At 41.5% G+C, this 16,652-nt stretch overlaps 1 protein-coding gene across 1 annotated transcript in view; it reads right to left on the reverse strand.

The window, feature by feature from the left end:
* LOC124156070 (orexin receptor type 2-like) overlaps window positions 1-15,752 on the reverse strand; it is a 45,206-nt gene extending 29,454 nt beyond the window's left edge. The window contains exon 1 of the mRNA XM_046530381.1: window positions 13,329-15,752. Coding sequence (XP_046386337.1) covers window positions 13,329-13,808 — 480 coding nt within the window. The 5' untranslated portion in view covers window positions 13,809-15,752. The remainder of the gene's footprint in view (window positions 1-13,328) is intronic.
* Between the last annotated feature and the right edge of the window lie 900 nt (window positions 15,753-16,652).

Raw genomic sequence — 16,652 nt, forward strand, 5'->3', positions numbered from 1 at the left:
GTATTCCGTAGTAGCGATCTCAAGGGATTATGCAGAAAAAGAACTGACATTGCAGTTCTTGCCGCAAACTTGAAACGAGTGACGCGAAAAAACGTTTGAGTTTGAGACAGCTGAAATTCTTAACAATTGGAAGGAAGTAATAAAAGAGAACAAAAAGTGATGGAGCACAGAGTGAATACTATAATGCGGAAGCGCGTCGATGTTATTTCCTCTTTTGGTATTCCTCCATTAACACCTGACTATTGCAAACTCAGTCGTCAAGACCTTATTATGTGCAGTATGTTCCGCCGTGTAGTGATATGCACGTTACATTAACCCTCAAGGAAAAAATTTGTTATGAGCGATTCCTATGAAAAGCAAGAGTCCTCACTTTTTTTCATTATTCAAAAGCACTAGTTTTTAAGTTCCAAAAAACCATTTTTGCGTTACCAATTAAGTTGATTTACTCTCAATTGGCCTTCAAAACAAAGCATATGCATTATTTTAGGCATTGGCTTACATTTTTTATAGACGATGACTGGGCTAATGCTTGAGAATTAGCTGGATAGTAAATACGGAAAAAAGTTATGTTCATAATTGGTGACTCTTACTTTCATCATTCCTTCGCGACTGTATCGTAAATAGATTTGTAGTCAATTAAAAGAGTCAAGCAGATGTTTGCAGGTGTAATGTTTGTAAAAGAATGCTAGCAATGATGATCATTTCAGCTATGGCGGAAAGGTAGGAAAAGTGGGGTAAAGGGTAATCCCATATCAACATTACCCTGCTGTTACTTAAGAGCGCCTAGTGGGCCACAGCTTGACGTCCTAATATATGGATGCTGTGCTGAATATGAATTACAACCCAAAACAGAAATCAGGCTCCCTGTTGCTTACAAACTAACTCAAACACACCTAAATTTCCGTACTCTTAATTTTTTTGCTGGGAAAATTTTGATCAACAAGACCGTCTTCGATAACCTATCGCTAAATGTTGTACTTCACTTCGTGCGACTTCCATATTAATTTCCTAGTGGAAGAAAACATCCAAATGAGATGATAAAACCATGACCTTCGGAATAGCAAGTGAGGGTGTCACCCTCTCATTACCAAGGTCGTCGAGGTAAGCAAAGGAACAAAAGAAGGAAAGTCGGGAAAAGCGCCTTTGAAACTACTCCTTTTGGATATAGAGCGAAGGCGGGTAATACGTCACACGAAAAAGATTACACGATCTTAGATTATTCTTTGGTACACTCAGCACCAAACTAAACATAATGAGCTACCGGAATATTTCCTTTGTGATAATATTTATCTCCTATCCGTGCATCCTCTCAATTATTGAAAAGAATTTTCTTAGTTTTTCAATGAATGTAGTGGTTATGCTCTATCGTTGTTACGTTGTCATTCTTTGTCGGAAAAAAGTACCTATAGAATAGAATCTCTTTTCTCGGTGGGATTAATGCTTTGAGTAGGTGAAGTTTTAGCCTTGGGCGTTGGTAGAATATGCTTGGAAATGAATTTTATTTTCCATCGAACCAAGAAGAAAATAACTTTTCCTGGGGGAAAATGGAAAGTTCCCTGAGGCTAAGTTTCCTTTCACTTAACGGTATATACAAACCCACTACGCAATTACCTCAGATTTACCAATATCTTTTTGGATTTTCCTAAGTTGCAGTGTTTTTAATGAATACCATTGGTGAAATTTAAAACCCCAAAGGATTGGAAACTCTATTTCTGAGGTTATTTATCGTGAGTAGCATTCTCATTGGTGAATTCGTGGTGCAACTGTGTTGTACGCGTTTTTGTGATCAGAGATTTCGTGGCAATTGCTGGGCACATCATCATTCCCTTTAAATCCACGAGCACCAATGGAAATACAAAATATTTCTCTCTCGAAGGTAGAAGTAATGAAATTCTAGATGCGATGAAGACAGGAAATAAGCGATGAAATTCCATGACGTAATGGCTGATCCAGCAAACGTTAAGCTTCATTGATGGAGCTTAACGTTTGCGATGGAGCTTGAAGCTGGATTCGAACTCGAGAACCTTCGATAACAGGCCACACACACTATTCACTAAGATAACACGCTCCCATGTTACTGACTATGATGGGAAATACTCGGAAATCTCTATCATGATATTATCATCTGATGAGATCATCTGATAGAGATTTTCGTATATTTCCCTATCCCCCACATTTCCGACGAAAGACAATGATCTTATCATCTGATATAGCAGATTTCCGTTCTGGGTTACTTCTGATCGTAAGGTCTATTTCAATCGGTCTACAGTGAGGAGACGATTTCGCTTAAATCACGGTCAGCTTTTTTCTCAATGATCGCATAGACTTAGGAAAGTTTCCCTTCCACATTCAAAATCTTCTCGCGAAATAATATGATCTGAATGAGTATGATGTGAATAGGAAATATGATCTCAGACATCATAAGTAGCCGATTACAAAACCCACAAAATTATTTTCCCTACGCGGACAGTATTCCTGTAGTAGGGGAAGGTTTTTAAGTTGGTATTTTCATTATTTGATTAGTATTTTTACATAAAAAGCGAATATTCAACGGAAACTAAGCGATGGATCGAAGATGGAAGGTAGTGGGAGTAGGAGAATAAACCGCCCCAATTAATTAGGTAGTTGATAATGGCAATAGAGTGCGTCGTTTTAAATTTTATTCGACGAGTTCAATAATTTTCCCGCGTTTTTCATTCAAGTTTCGTGTTTATTGAGTTTTTATTTGGGGATTTTCCAATCCATGATAAAATATTAACAGCAAATGGTAATTTTGTGAACATTTCAAATTGGTTAAATGGTAATTTATATTTTACTAGCTGACCCGGCGAACTTCGTACCGCCTAACAATCAATGAACTTACAGTTTACTTACACCATTTATAAATCAAGAGCGGCTGTATCGTTTTTAATCATGTTTAATTTATTATAATAAAATAAGGATACAAATTCAATAAAACTACGTAAATGAGTACCAAAATTGCTTGTCAGAAAGACATTTTCTTTATTGAATCTACATAAGGTGGATCGGAGCACGTTTACGCGGATTTTTTTCAACAAATTTTCTTACGTTTTAGCTTAAGAAATTTTGGGCATTGTGGTTTAATAAAGCAGTTCATGAAATAAAAATTATACGCATTCATTATACGCATTGGCTATTTGCGTTATTAGCTGTAAAAAAATGTTTTGGGTCTGTTGCATACACTTGGTCCATTCAGGGGGGAGGTTGACACAACCCCAGACCGACGCTTAACTGATGCTCAAAATCGTGCAAGAAAAGCCCCTATGAGGCAGCATTCGCATTAAATGACTTAGGGCGCGCCAGTTTTAGTATCTCTGTTTGGAAAAAATGCACTGCGTAAACGTACTGCATGCGTAAACGCACCACGGTGAGCCCTACACATTCGGGTTTAATGTCTTGCGTCAAGCACCTTCTGATAAACAACAGTTTTTGTTTTGTTATCAGGCGCAAGATGAAGCGGATGAAGCTAAATAAATATAGTGAAGCAAAGCAGTGACGCAGCGAGGGGAGGTTTCGGGGGATAAACCCCCCCCCCCCAAGAGCTTAGAGAATTTTTTATGAAATATTTTGTTATTAATATTGGGGGGACGGATGACTAACAAACAAAACATATTTATCTATTCACACAGCCGCACAACCCACTATTTTGAACCATTTATCTTAAAAAATGTCTGGTGGAAGTGCCCCCACACTTCCCGCTCACCTTAGCGAGTTTTCTATACCCTACAGACCCGTGCTATTAGCTGCGCCCAAAACCCCCTATCCTAGCTACGCACTTGAAGTGAAGGAAGAAATACAGAGGATGGTTTATCGACTTGTGAACATAGCACGTTAAATTGACAATGAGAAAATCATGGGTTTTCATTAGCACATCAGCACAAACAACACAAAAACTGAAAGACTGATCATACGATTTTTTAATCGTTATCACGAATGCAACACGAATTGGAAATTGAATACCTTTAAGCTCAAAAGGACATATGAGTTGAGATCATGGAATCTACGGAATAAGGACTTTCTAACCTTTGAATTTTCCTTTGAGTAAAGTTGCGTGAATCATATTCATTACCAATTATTTTAATCACCAAGCACGTTCCGTTGGATAGTTATGGTTGGTTTAGGCTTCGAAAGATCATGAACACAGAAACTACATTTTTCTGTAAATCGTGCCTTGGTAAGCCAGGTACGTTCAAGTATTCAGATAGATAGTTGGTGATTTCGTCTTCGTTTGTTACACATTTAAAAGATTCGAATTCATGCAGAGTACGAACTTTTGAATTTACCTCGTTTTAGTCACCCACATCTTCGTTCTTGCTCGCTAAATCAACTATCTGTGATTCTTTTGGTGATCAATCATATTGTGGAACTCTTCTGGATCATTCCAAGGAATAGAGTTAAAACTACTCGATTCCTCGACAGGAACACGGACATTACCATTTGTCAACAATTGCTTGGAGATTTGTTTACAAACACGGTAGTGAAGTGTCAACTCGAGCTGGGCCACGGCTGGGCTTACAATTAGCTCGAATTAAATTTTTTAAATGCAATTTCAATTTAATTAATATTTTGAATATATTTAGTAATTAAAATGTTATATTGTTACTAAATTCAGTTATTAAAGTGGTAAAAACAAAACAAATTATTTAATTTGTAGTTTTGACCGACTTATCAATTGTTGTGTTACTATAACTCCTAAAAGCATGTCCATAGGAAAGAGATGAATTTTTTTTGTGAAATTATCCTTTTTTTAATAGCCTATATGTTAACCCCGCCTGAGACGAATCCAAAGAACCAAATCTCATTGAAATCGGTGCAGCCGTTCTCGAGTTATAAGTGTTCTAACTAACACGATTTTCGACTTTCTTTTATATATATAGATAATGGGCACATCGCAAGCCTGAAACGATTGCATACGGATTTTCCAAAATCTCCATTCGGCAAGAGGAACTGCATGCCCTCAGGCAGCCACGAAAAATAGTGAACGTCTGCCCTCCTTCCCCATAGAGAACGTCTCAAATCTATCCTTGGAACCAGGAAAATGTAATATCGCGCAAGGATAACATATTGTTCAGTACCGCGGTTGTGTTGCATGTTCGACGACTACCTTCGTTTAAAATTTCCTTCGTGTTAAAAGAATTTACAAGAAGGTGAAGGGACCTTCATTATTTCGATCGGGTCGTTGTGGTGGCTACAGTGTTTGTTGGCTTCCCACCCCGTGAGCTCTGGTTCAAATCCCAGCGGTGGCAAAGGATTTTCAGAGAATACGCTACCTTGGTTTGACAAGGTTCTAACTGACCATCAGCTGGTTTTGAGGAAAACCTTGACAAAGTTTTAAACTGCTCTATTTCTATTATTAATAGGAATTTATTTTTGATTTTTGGCAATACACTAGTGATCCACTAGATACACTAGTAATTATTACTTTAAGAAAATATGTTATTTATTTTATTTTTTTACATGTTTTTATGAGTAATAAAATAAGTAAAATGCAGTTAGAACCTTGTCACACCAAATATTAGTTTTTTCACCTTGTAGTTGGAACTTTGTCACTGTTGTAAATCTGTTATTATTTTACAGGAATTTTAGAGGAATAAAAACCGGTGCAACACATAGACAAACATAAACTTAGTTATCTTGAGTGAAAACACCAAATTTTGCAAAAATGTCAGTTAGAACCTTGTCAAACCAAGGTAGCGAATACCCGATCTCTGCTTGAATAATGTGTGAAGGAAATTTCCAGTGCAACACTCCGTCCGTCGGAAGGAACGTTAAGCCGTGGCCCCCTTGGCGCCTTTCGTTAAGAGCACGGTAATGCCGACGGGTTTCTCTCCACCCTTCTTTACCTGCCCATCTCTCGTGGCGCAAATGACTCAGCTGTCGTTCCGCTTCCTCAATATACCATCTATTATTTTTATCACGCCCATTCTCAATTGTGTATTATTTCCTTTGGCTTTGCACGCAACGCATGAATGCGAATCAGGGTGAATGGACGTCAAGGGCATAGGGAACGACTCATCGTATGAAATATGTACGAGGAAATCGGGGGACAGTGACCAAAAAATGACTGCTCATATCAAAGCTTCCATAATAACCGAGGTAGTACCGTGGGCACTTCGTAAATAGAGGAATGTAATCTCCTGCTAGGGAAAATCGTCTTCGAATCGCTCCGATATATAAAAGAACCTGAGGGATACTGAAGATGTATTTTGGGCCCTCTTCTGCCCAGTTTATTCAAGGTTTGTAAAATACTTGCGTTTGAAGTAATTCGCCAGATGTAACAAAGTGCGAACTGCTGCAATGTTATCCGTCGGCCATGGTTGTTTCTATTAGACACAGCTATCTCTGTAGCTAGACAAGAGAAGGGGAAGAAAGTTGAATTGCCTTTGCACGAATTTTACTAGCCGTCTCTCACTTCCGTTGTAATTCCTCTATCTTTTTTTTACTTGATATATATTGATATTCGCCATTCTCTCCCCTACAATTGTTATTACGACGCTATTCCTTGAAATTTCAAATTGCAATACTGTTTCTGTATTCCATATGCTCTGCACTCCCATTCAGTCACCAATCATCATTTGTAAATATTCCTTCAATGGCAAATCATTGTACTTTTTTGGTAAAATATTGGTATGTGTATAGATTTGGATTAGTGGAACATTTTTCGTACATCGGAAACCGTGAAAAACCTACCAGTAACGCCATCTTACCTTCTACACCACATTACGATCCTTGATTAGAAACTCGGTTATCCGATTCAAATCTTGGCCAAATGATTTACATTTTTTTACTTTCTTCTGTCATAGCATATATTTTGGATCCTGTGAGCGTGACTCTGTAAGAAGTCATTTCTGATACCGTGGGATGATTGAGAAAATATCTCAAAAAATCAAATTTACTTCAAATTCCACCTGTTACACGAGGCTATCATTCACATTCGAGAGATATTATTTTATCCTATAAAATAGCGCTTTTGATATAAATGTATGTCCTATTTATTACCGTATTTCCGATTCAATGGATGAGCCATAAACGTTGATGGCCTCGAAGGTAGCTAACCTCAGGTTACCTCTACCTGCGTGCGACTATATCATTCATCCGTGAACAACGCGGAACAACTACAAAGATTCTGCGAACCAACTACGACGTTGACTCACTCATCCCGGTAATTGACTCAGCTTTTCCTACGAAAGGACGAAATTCATCGACCGCACTTTCAATAACCGATCGGGAGACGAGAATAGTAAGACGCGACAAAAAAGAGTGACCCTCGCGTTTCGGAATCGTAATTAGGTCCTTCGAGACGACGACGCGCAGTAATTAATTTCGACATTTTGACGAGGCGAGGTGCGGAATTTCGATGGGAGCGTGCCGTCACTGTGGAAGGTACAGGAAAAGCCGAGGAAATTTCGTCGGTGGAATAATGAAAGAAGGTGGAGATGAGGAAAAAAATAAAGAACGTACGACCTTCGCACTGACGCGTACCTACTCGTGAAGTCATAATGAGTTTCTTCCTCGACCGTGACGCGGTGATTCCGAAACCGGCCGACAGCACTGCCGGCGGCGGCGGCAGGGGAATTGCTCACCGGTGTACGAGGGAGAGAAGTAGGAGGAGGATATTGGAGGAGAGAGGATGGCCATTGAAGACTCGTTCTGTCGAGCAGCCGCTGCGTCAGCCGGCCAGCCAGCCAGCCAGTTGAGGGGCGGGGCTCTCTCTCTCTCTCTCTCAAGTTCCCCCGCCCGGAGGCAACCTGTATCCCTCACCTGTGTCCCGAAGCTGTGTGTAGTGACTCAGTGGACTTGGGGGACGGTTTCGAAACGACCTTCACGCATCGCACAGGTTTCTCGGTGCGAATTCCTTCCCAACCGCGAATCCCTTCTATGGAAAAAATTGGAACTTTGCGATTCATATAGCTCACTCAGTCGAAGAAGCTGTTTTAGTTGGGAGGTAATTTTGGGAGATGTATGTCGGGTGGATTGTGAAAATTATTACTTAAGTAATAGAGTTTTACCCCGAACTTTGTATGCTGTTTAATACCGGTTTTACGATGCACAAAGGGTAAGAAAAAAAGACTGCTTTTCCACAAAATAAAATATATATTTTGTTTTAAGTCTTTTTTTCTTACCCTTTGTGCATCATGAAGGAGTTCCACCATGTTACGCCACCCACCATCGCATTTACCGGTTTTACTCTGCTAAATACATATTGCTACATCAAGATGCCGATGCTGAAAATCTAATTTATCAATCAGCTAAATCTCTTGGAGCCGCTAGAAACTCGGTGTCTGCGCGTCAGGCTTAGATTGCTATAGCAATTGAGAATAGTTATCTTGAACAGCTACTCAGAGAACATCATATTATATAGAACCCCGCGCTCTGCAGATAACTTGTGAATTTCCTTCTTTTTACTCTCCGTTTGAATCATTAACCTATTGCTCTTCATAAAGAATGAAATCAGTTGTATTATAGGCATTAAGTTATTTTTAATAACAATTTTAAATGAAGCTGTGCTTCTTTCAAGCACAATAGCTTTGCTGTTTATAGTGAAGCTTTAAGCACAATATTTGCACGACCATATGCCCCTCCGCTACGGCGCAGATGAATAAATGCCAGAAATATTGATGGGCAAGCTAAGTACCTTCTCCGAAAATGCTCTTATTTTAATGGTTATCCTCCGGGGTCAATGATTCACGTATTATGTTCAATGCTTTAGGAAATGACAGCTAAAACAAGATAGATTCGTATCTTTGATATACTGGTTTTCAAATAGCGCTATTATTTCTTTTAAGTAGATGTTTCGCGCATTGATGTCCCTACAATGGAAAGTAAATGAAACAACGCAGAGAGAATTTAATTAGCTTATTTAGTATCCCCTCAGATAATTGCCGCCATAATTGTCCAACCAATAGCCCCTATAAATTCATGCCGATGCGAGCGAATCAGTATGACGAATTACGCTTCAGTCTAAATTCTAGATCCATTTCCAGCTGACGATCACGGCTAGTAATATCATTACGTATGGACCGAAACAAATAGATTTATACGTGTCCGTAAGTCTTTTTCCCTTGCCCCCACACCGCGAACGAGCCCTACGGCTGTATTATGATGCATAAGGCGTCAGTGCATTAACGTCCAGGGAACGTGGGTATGGACAGACGTGCCTTATTCAACGGCGGCCTTCATAATTTGTTTCTCCATACCCAATCAATACGCATGCCGAGGTATTCATGGGCGTGTTCCGCTATGGACTCTCATTCCTTTACTATCTCCTCCCGGTCGATTTTGTCTCCGCGTGCCATAGTCAACCCATCTATCAAAAGGGAGAGCGTAGCGTAGTAATTGCTCATAACTTAATGGCTATACTAATCTGATCGGCTGGCATTCACCTGATCGGCAGAGTATATACGCTCTCGAGTGATGACATAATGGAGAGTGAATTCTGGAGGAAGAGGGTGAGAGTGCTCCAAGAGAAAAAAAGAATCGATATGAATTATGGATGAGTAATAATGTGGAAATTGATTTTCTGCCGCCTGCTCTCTTACTTCATTCCCCGCAAAATCGTTACTAAGGAAATAAGAGGAAAACATTCTGGCATCATAAATGCTTCCAGATATTGCTTTTGTTGTATCCTTATCATATTACCGATGTGATATATTCCATCCTGGGTGGTTAGATAGTGATTTCGATCTAAGTAAAGCTTGTTAAATTTTATAACTATCTTCATAAGCTATGAGGAAGGATAAATATTGTGTGAATCCTTTATAATACATTAATATGGAATATAATGTGGAATCCTGTATAATACATATAATATGGAACAATACGTGAGGCACATGGGATGATTAAGAGTTTACCGTTTAAAAAAGTAGTTAACCTTCTGATTCTCTGTTTCAAATAATGTTACTTATCATGAGAATTTGATCCCCGATTTTTAATAATTAGTTGGAGAAATAATGCATAATAGCCATTGGTTACAATTTGTAAGATATAAGTATTTTTTTCCTGATAATATTTTTATCACTACCTGTGAACTTTTTTTATCCATTTACTTCTTAACTTAGCAGACCTGAGGAGATTTTTTTGCTTGAAGATTAATTTCCTACCGGCTATTGCTGTGTGAGGATCCTCACAAAAGCGAAGGTTTTTACTCCGTACCTGTTTTAGTGAGCTATTCCCTTTTAGAAAGGTGGTACCAGTTTTATTTAGATTGCATTTTTTCCCTGTCGTGTTAGTTAAGCCATCTATTGAGTTCTCTTGAGCACCGGTACATCGATCTTTTATTCTCCATGTTCATTGATAGTCTATCTGTCTTACTAAAGGAATGATAATTTAGAGCATTCATCACCTGCAAAATGGACACGCAAAACTGCCACCGCACGCTACCACATCCGGGCTCTGCACGAAAAGGATGTAGGTTGGGTGAAAATCTTTTTCGCGTCTCAGGAAGACTAACCAAGCGTTTTGGTTGAAAATACGTGATAAATAACGTAAATATGTTTTTCAAATGGCTCGGGAAAAATACGCTGGAGAGAAAATAACACAGGAAACGCGATGTAATCAGTTGAGGAGATTACCGGTGGTAGAGGCTAAATTTGAATAAAAGAGAGTGTAAAGGGTTCTTGTTCCAAGGTGGTTCCGTGGGATTCTTGCTCTTCGGAGTGTGAATATCATATTCAAACCTTCCAAAAACCCAAAAATACGTCTCCTATCACCGATTGAATTGTGGGTCCAACAAACTAATATCCTCAGAATATTCATACAGTCGCCATGCTATTACTCTCTTTTAGATTTATAACTCTTGCAATCAAAATTGATGCACCGATGATTGCTAATGAAGACCAACTATTTTATTCACGTTTGATCTTAATCGCTCTGTTATTAACAAATCGAACAACTTCCAAGGAGAAATAAAATTTTTCCAGTCAAACCTGCTTTGCATGAAATAATGCACCTGCCGCAGAGTCTAACGACGATTTCACCCGTAAGTTTTTATTTATTTAAGGATATATAATTTAGAGCGCATGCCACACTCATGTGGTCTAAATAAAAATACAGAGAATTGATTTTAATATATTTTGGATCTTCTACAAATGACGGGAATGGAAATCCTTCGGTGTGCATTGATGAGAATTAAGCAGAAAATTTAAATATTTTTGAACATAAGGTAATACTCTCAAAAATGTAATTCATTGCTGCTGGCTTTTTTCAGGTCGATGAAGAGCAGACAGGTCAGTTCAATTCAATAAAGGTTTATTACCATTGCTGCCAGAATATATGGATGTTTACAGAGTATTTGGTAGTTTTCAGACATATTTACAGAAAGGACCCAGGTTAGGAATATTCCTCTTCAGGGCTTGTCAAATTATTATTTCAAGTTTACACTTGTTAGTTTACGTTGCTGATTAATGCGTGGAAAAAATTGAAGAAGTGGCAGTCAAATTATTCAAAAGGTAGCCTAAACTGTTCTTGACGTACTTCGGCTGTACATTTTTAATCTACGGGACACGGAAGGGACAGATTAAACAGCTTCTTAAAACACCTTAACTGCAGCACAACTCAATCAAATTCAAAATGGAAATAGAAGTGAACAAGTGTGCACCCTTTTTAGACATCCTAGTTGAGAGACAGCCCGGAAGAAAAAAAGAGTTCAGGAATAATTCAGGAGTTCAGGATGTGTTTTTACAATTGCTGCTACATGCTCACGAAACAAATTAAACTTGAAACAACCTTTTGACAAGCCTTGAAGAGGAATATTCCTACACGGGGTTCTTGCCGTATGTGCGTCTGAAAACTATCAAATACTATGTAAATATCCATGTGCTCCGGCAGCGTTGGAAGTAAACCTTTATTGACTTGATCTCTGTGCATTTTATCTGCCTGAAGAAACCTGCTGCAAAGCCGGCGAAACTCTTGTCTACGAAGACACATGCCTTGCATACCTCGCAAACGTTTCAGTTGAATCTCAAGTCTACATGACACCCTGCAAGGAAATTTTAAGGGATAAGGAATGTATCAGTTAAGGTTAATTGGCCTATAACTTTGAGTAAAGAGTTTCTCATTTGATAATTATTTCATTAGTGATATTGGCTCTTGAGAACGACACTGATATCCATAATTACTAAGGAAAGTCATCACGTTTGACCAATGTTAACGAGGAAGACGCTCGATAAAAAAGGTAGTTACAAAATGTTATGACTGACGGAGCCTCTTCCGCACACTCATATATGATAAGAGGAAGTTCAAGTGCACTAATCAAATAGATACAAGTCCAGATAACCTTATCTCCCAAAGAATTCGGAAGCGGAGAGATGGTTGAGAAATACTAATGGACAATGTAGACGGTGAGGAAACATGAAGAGATACCTACCAATAAGGAAATTTCTATTCTAAAAATGTTCTTAAAGTTTTGAGACTGATAAAAGTGTAGGAAAAATCATTGATTGATTCATGTTTGTTACCACTTATCCTCTATGGTTTAACTGCTCTGGTCTTCAACTTCAAGGAAAAAAAAGCGGACTCGATAGTTCAGAATCTTTATCACAGACACTTACTTCATCAGTTCGCAAAAATTGTGTTTTTTGTTGGTAACAATCAATTTTAAAACTACTACATCGTACGTGCATATTAAGTGTGCAAATGACAATTAACTACATCCTCTAAAGCTTTTATTTATCTATCCATATACTATGGAAAATTAACTAATTTCTCGAGTGAAAGAGAACATTGCAAAATGTTTTTGAAACTTCGTCATCGGCGTCTGAGAGGACTGCATCATAAATTATGCACAGTAAAGCTTTGAAATTTGAAAGCTTTTGGTGAACTATGTAGTGAATTGTTTAACTTTTTGTTAGGCGTTTTCCTGCAGTAGGCTTTTTCGCTGAAGGATATTACTTTCTTATCCTCATTCTTTTTTCGTTCAAACAGGAATGTTTTTCACAAAAAATTCCACAAGAAAAGTGAAATTTTAACCTTTCATCCTTAATATCTTGTTTATCTGGTTTGACATGTCGCTAACAGTCAAAATTGTAAGTAATTGTATATTTTTCTACTGCAAATTTTTATTTACCATTACATATATTTATGCATGCAATGACGCTAACGAGGGGTTAGTTGGAAGGGGGGACTTTTTAGTCTCTACCTCGCCCGAATAAAGACATTATCTATCTATCTAGTACTAGTATTCAGAAAAATTTTCGTTACTGTGGGACGATGCTGAAATAGCGATGATTCGGCATGAAGTACGTATGCCAAAGTAATATGCCTTTGCAATATGCTCTTCTATCACATAAAAAGTGGAGAGGAGTACTCACTTGCGAGTAGGGCAGAATCCGGCACGCTGTCTCCCCTAGCCTCCATTCCTTAGTCACCCTCGTGAATGCCACCAGCGGGATGCCGAGGGCGAAGACTAGATCCGCGGCGGCCAGATTGAGGAGGAAGGCGTCGGTGACGGAGGGCCGGAGTCCGCGCGGCGTGGAGGACCCGCCTCCGCCGGACCCCGTCACACTGCCTCCGTGTCGTCTCCGGCTCCTCCGCCTCCAGAGCACGGCCCAGACGACGGCGCCATTGGTGGCGAGGGAGGCGGCCAGCGTCGCCAGAAGGGCGGTTAGCTCCACCGCCGTCGCGGTGCCGACCGAATCGAACGAACCACCAGATGGAAACTCGGAGTAGAAGGTGAAGAAAAAGCGGGGGCCCCATCCGCCCCCAGTGTCGTTGCCGAAGAGGTAGGAGGAGGCGGCCCCCCCTGACAGAGAGGAACCGTCGAAGCCCTCGATGTCCGGTGTGGCGGACATGGCTGCAGTCCAAGGCGGTGATTTGAACGGGCGGGGTGGCGTTGGCGTCTGCCCTTTCGGAGTAATGACCCGAAGCGGTGTGCTCGTAGTCGGAGCGGGAATTAAGTGGTTATTTGGAAAGGAAGCCTGCCTCACTCACCACTCAAGGAGAGCCGGGGGGTGGAGGGGGAGGGATGATGTGGTGGTGGGGGGCTCCGCCGGACGTGCTTCCTCGAAAACGGACGACTGTTGTGACGCGGGCCCGCCAATTTATTCGCAACTTTCCCACGACGCGGTCCGCTCGCATCCGGTACGGATGCTTCTCTTAGAGATGTGGTTTCGCGCTCCTGGGTGTGAATCACCGCGATGCGCTCGATATTACTGATGCCTTCTGGGGAAGGGAATAAGTTCTCTAACTCGCACCAATACTTTTGAATCTCCTATATTTCACTTAGGGGGCGTGTCCCGTAACCAGGAGCAACTCCAGGGGGGTGCAGAACAGGGGGGCGCGGCCCCCGCTACCGCCTCCACCATTGATCCTGGTGAACATTTGCTTGGCTGGACTTTCACTCACGTTTTATGCTGCTTAAGCACTCGCGAACTGTAATCAGTGGGAGGGTTAATCGTATAGAGTCAACTCGGTGCCGTAATGGCCAACTACGCCCTCCGGTCGGTGTCCAGCTGTTCTTTTCCTCCGCCTGAGGTGATCACGAGATTTCTATCCTCCCACAGATTCCACGTAAACAAAAATAAGACAGTCTTTCCGTCCAGTCCGTGACGAAAGAAACTTCGCAACTCCGCTTAGGAGTGCCAAACACGTTCGCCACAGATGTCCGGGCGAAATGGTTCAAGAGAGTGGGGCGAGCAAAAAATTACGGAGCATCAAAACAAAAATAAATCGTGCACGGCGAGGTCCTGAAACTAATAGACCACCGCAGATGTCCGCGGTGCGGGATGCTGGTTTGGATTGGAGGAAATTGCGGAAATGGACCCAGTGGATGTGAGGGAGGGTATTTACCTCTCGCCAACTCTCTGAATCCACCGCTGACGAAAGGTCCTCGTGTATTTTTTTTATCGTGCGGGGGAGACTCAGCAGTGAGTTAATGAAAAATCACGCCGCTGTACTCACGAACTCACACCCTGGCATTATTTTCCCGCAAACTGATGCCCACTTCGGCGGACGAAAAAATGCACGCAGTCCAGGGGATCGTGAAAAAATATCGAAGACGGGTCCACCGACTCGTGACGGGCCCCAAAAGGTCTTGCCTCTCCCACCCTTCTTTCGAATGGTTTGAAGAGAGGGGTTCTGGGAAGGGTCTTCCTCTCGGGCGAAGTTGGTGCTGCTGGCAGTCAGTGGAGGAGGTGGGGCCTTGTCCTGCCTTCTTGGCTCCTTCCCAGTGTCTTGGGGTCTTTGTTTCTGCGCGGGGTAAGAAATCTTACCTCCTTGAAGATTACAGGCTCCGCTTTATCATCCTGAGCTACTCTTCGTTCACTAGAGAAAAACCTTCCGTATCTCGCGGCGAGACCTCAGGTTTATTCTCCTCGCGCAGGTGATCTCTCTGGTTTACTTCCGCGCCAAAACGGCGACTGTTCCCTTCTTGGGTTTCCGCGCGAGCGACGACCTTCCTTCCCGTCCCACTGGAGACGATACAACCTCCGGGAGGGGAGTAGTACGGAAAACCCGCTGACCTCGCCGGCTACTCCGTTCCACTCTTACGTCCAACCGGCTACCTGGATTATTCAACTTACGCGTCAGTGATGCGGGGAGGAGGATGTTGCACGATTTCTATAAACGGAGAAAGTCTTTTGCGGTATGTCATCTGTGGGTTTATCACTGTGGCACTGTCACGGTTGAAGTTTCGGAACGTATACACGGGATTGGGATCCTCGTAGTCGATCCTGTCAAGCTCTATAGCTGCTTCTGCAGCGTCCGTGCAGACCAGATGCCAGCCGACGACTGGCCGATTGGGGAGTAGTCGCGTCGCTTTCCTACCCCTGTCTCTGCCTCCCCCGCCCTCCCTCGCCTCACCTTCCCCTCCCGGCGGCTACACACAACAGTCACCTCCCCTCCGGGCATTCCCCCCTCCCCCTTCCCCTCTTCATCAGACCGATGCGTGCGCCTATAGCTCCCGCCACCCCTCGCTACTTCACCCCTTTCCACCCTCCAGCTGCTGTACCCTCGTGTCCTCATACCGCTTCCTCCTCTAACCCCTGCTTTTTTTTTTAACCTTCCCCTACTCAGGGGTTGGAAGTTTCGACCTTAAGGGAGCAGAAGAGATGTGGAAGCTGGGAGGTTGATCAGTCTATCGGAGGTGTGCCTCGCAGACGGTGATATCGGGGTTGTGGTAACGTGTCCTTTCCGCTTGGCGTTTGAATTATGTTTACGCTATGTCCGGACGGGGTCGGCGAACTCGCGATTCAGCACTGTGATGATCGGTGGAAAGTTCAGTTGGACAGTCAGGAAACATGATTGATGTGGTGATTTTAATATTGATGATGGGTCTAGAAGGTGGGGTTATATTTTCTATCTTGTACTAAGTATCCTGTATAAATGACGCAGAAATACACTCAGCAAAAAAGTAGTACAGTCCACTTATTAAAAGATCATCGCTCCATTGCAAATTCAAGGCAAAAGGTATTTAACTGTCATAATTTATGAGGTGGGATTATTAGAAACCTCGGCTGACAAGAATCAGTCAATTCTTTGACAATCCGCAGTCCGGATAACGTAATGGCAACAATTAGAAGAAGTTTTCTGTGTAGTTAACTTCCCAAATTCTTTTCACTGTTGAGATGTTTGCGAGTTGTTTGGGTAATGAGAAGAATCCGTTAATTTTACTCTTGTCGGCTTAATTTCGTTTTAGT

The sequence above is a fragment of the Ischnura elegans genome, chromosome 3 (genome assembly GCF_921293095.1).
Source record: "Ischnura elegans chromosome 3, ioIscEleg1.1, whole genome shotgun sequence".
Lineage (NCBI taxonomy): Eukaryota > Metazoa > Arthropoda > Insecta > Odonata > Coenagrionidae > Ischnura > Ischnura elegans.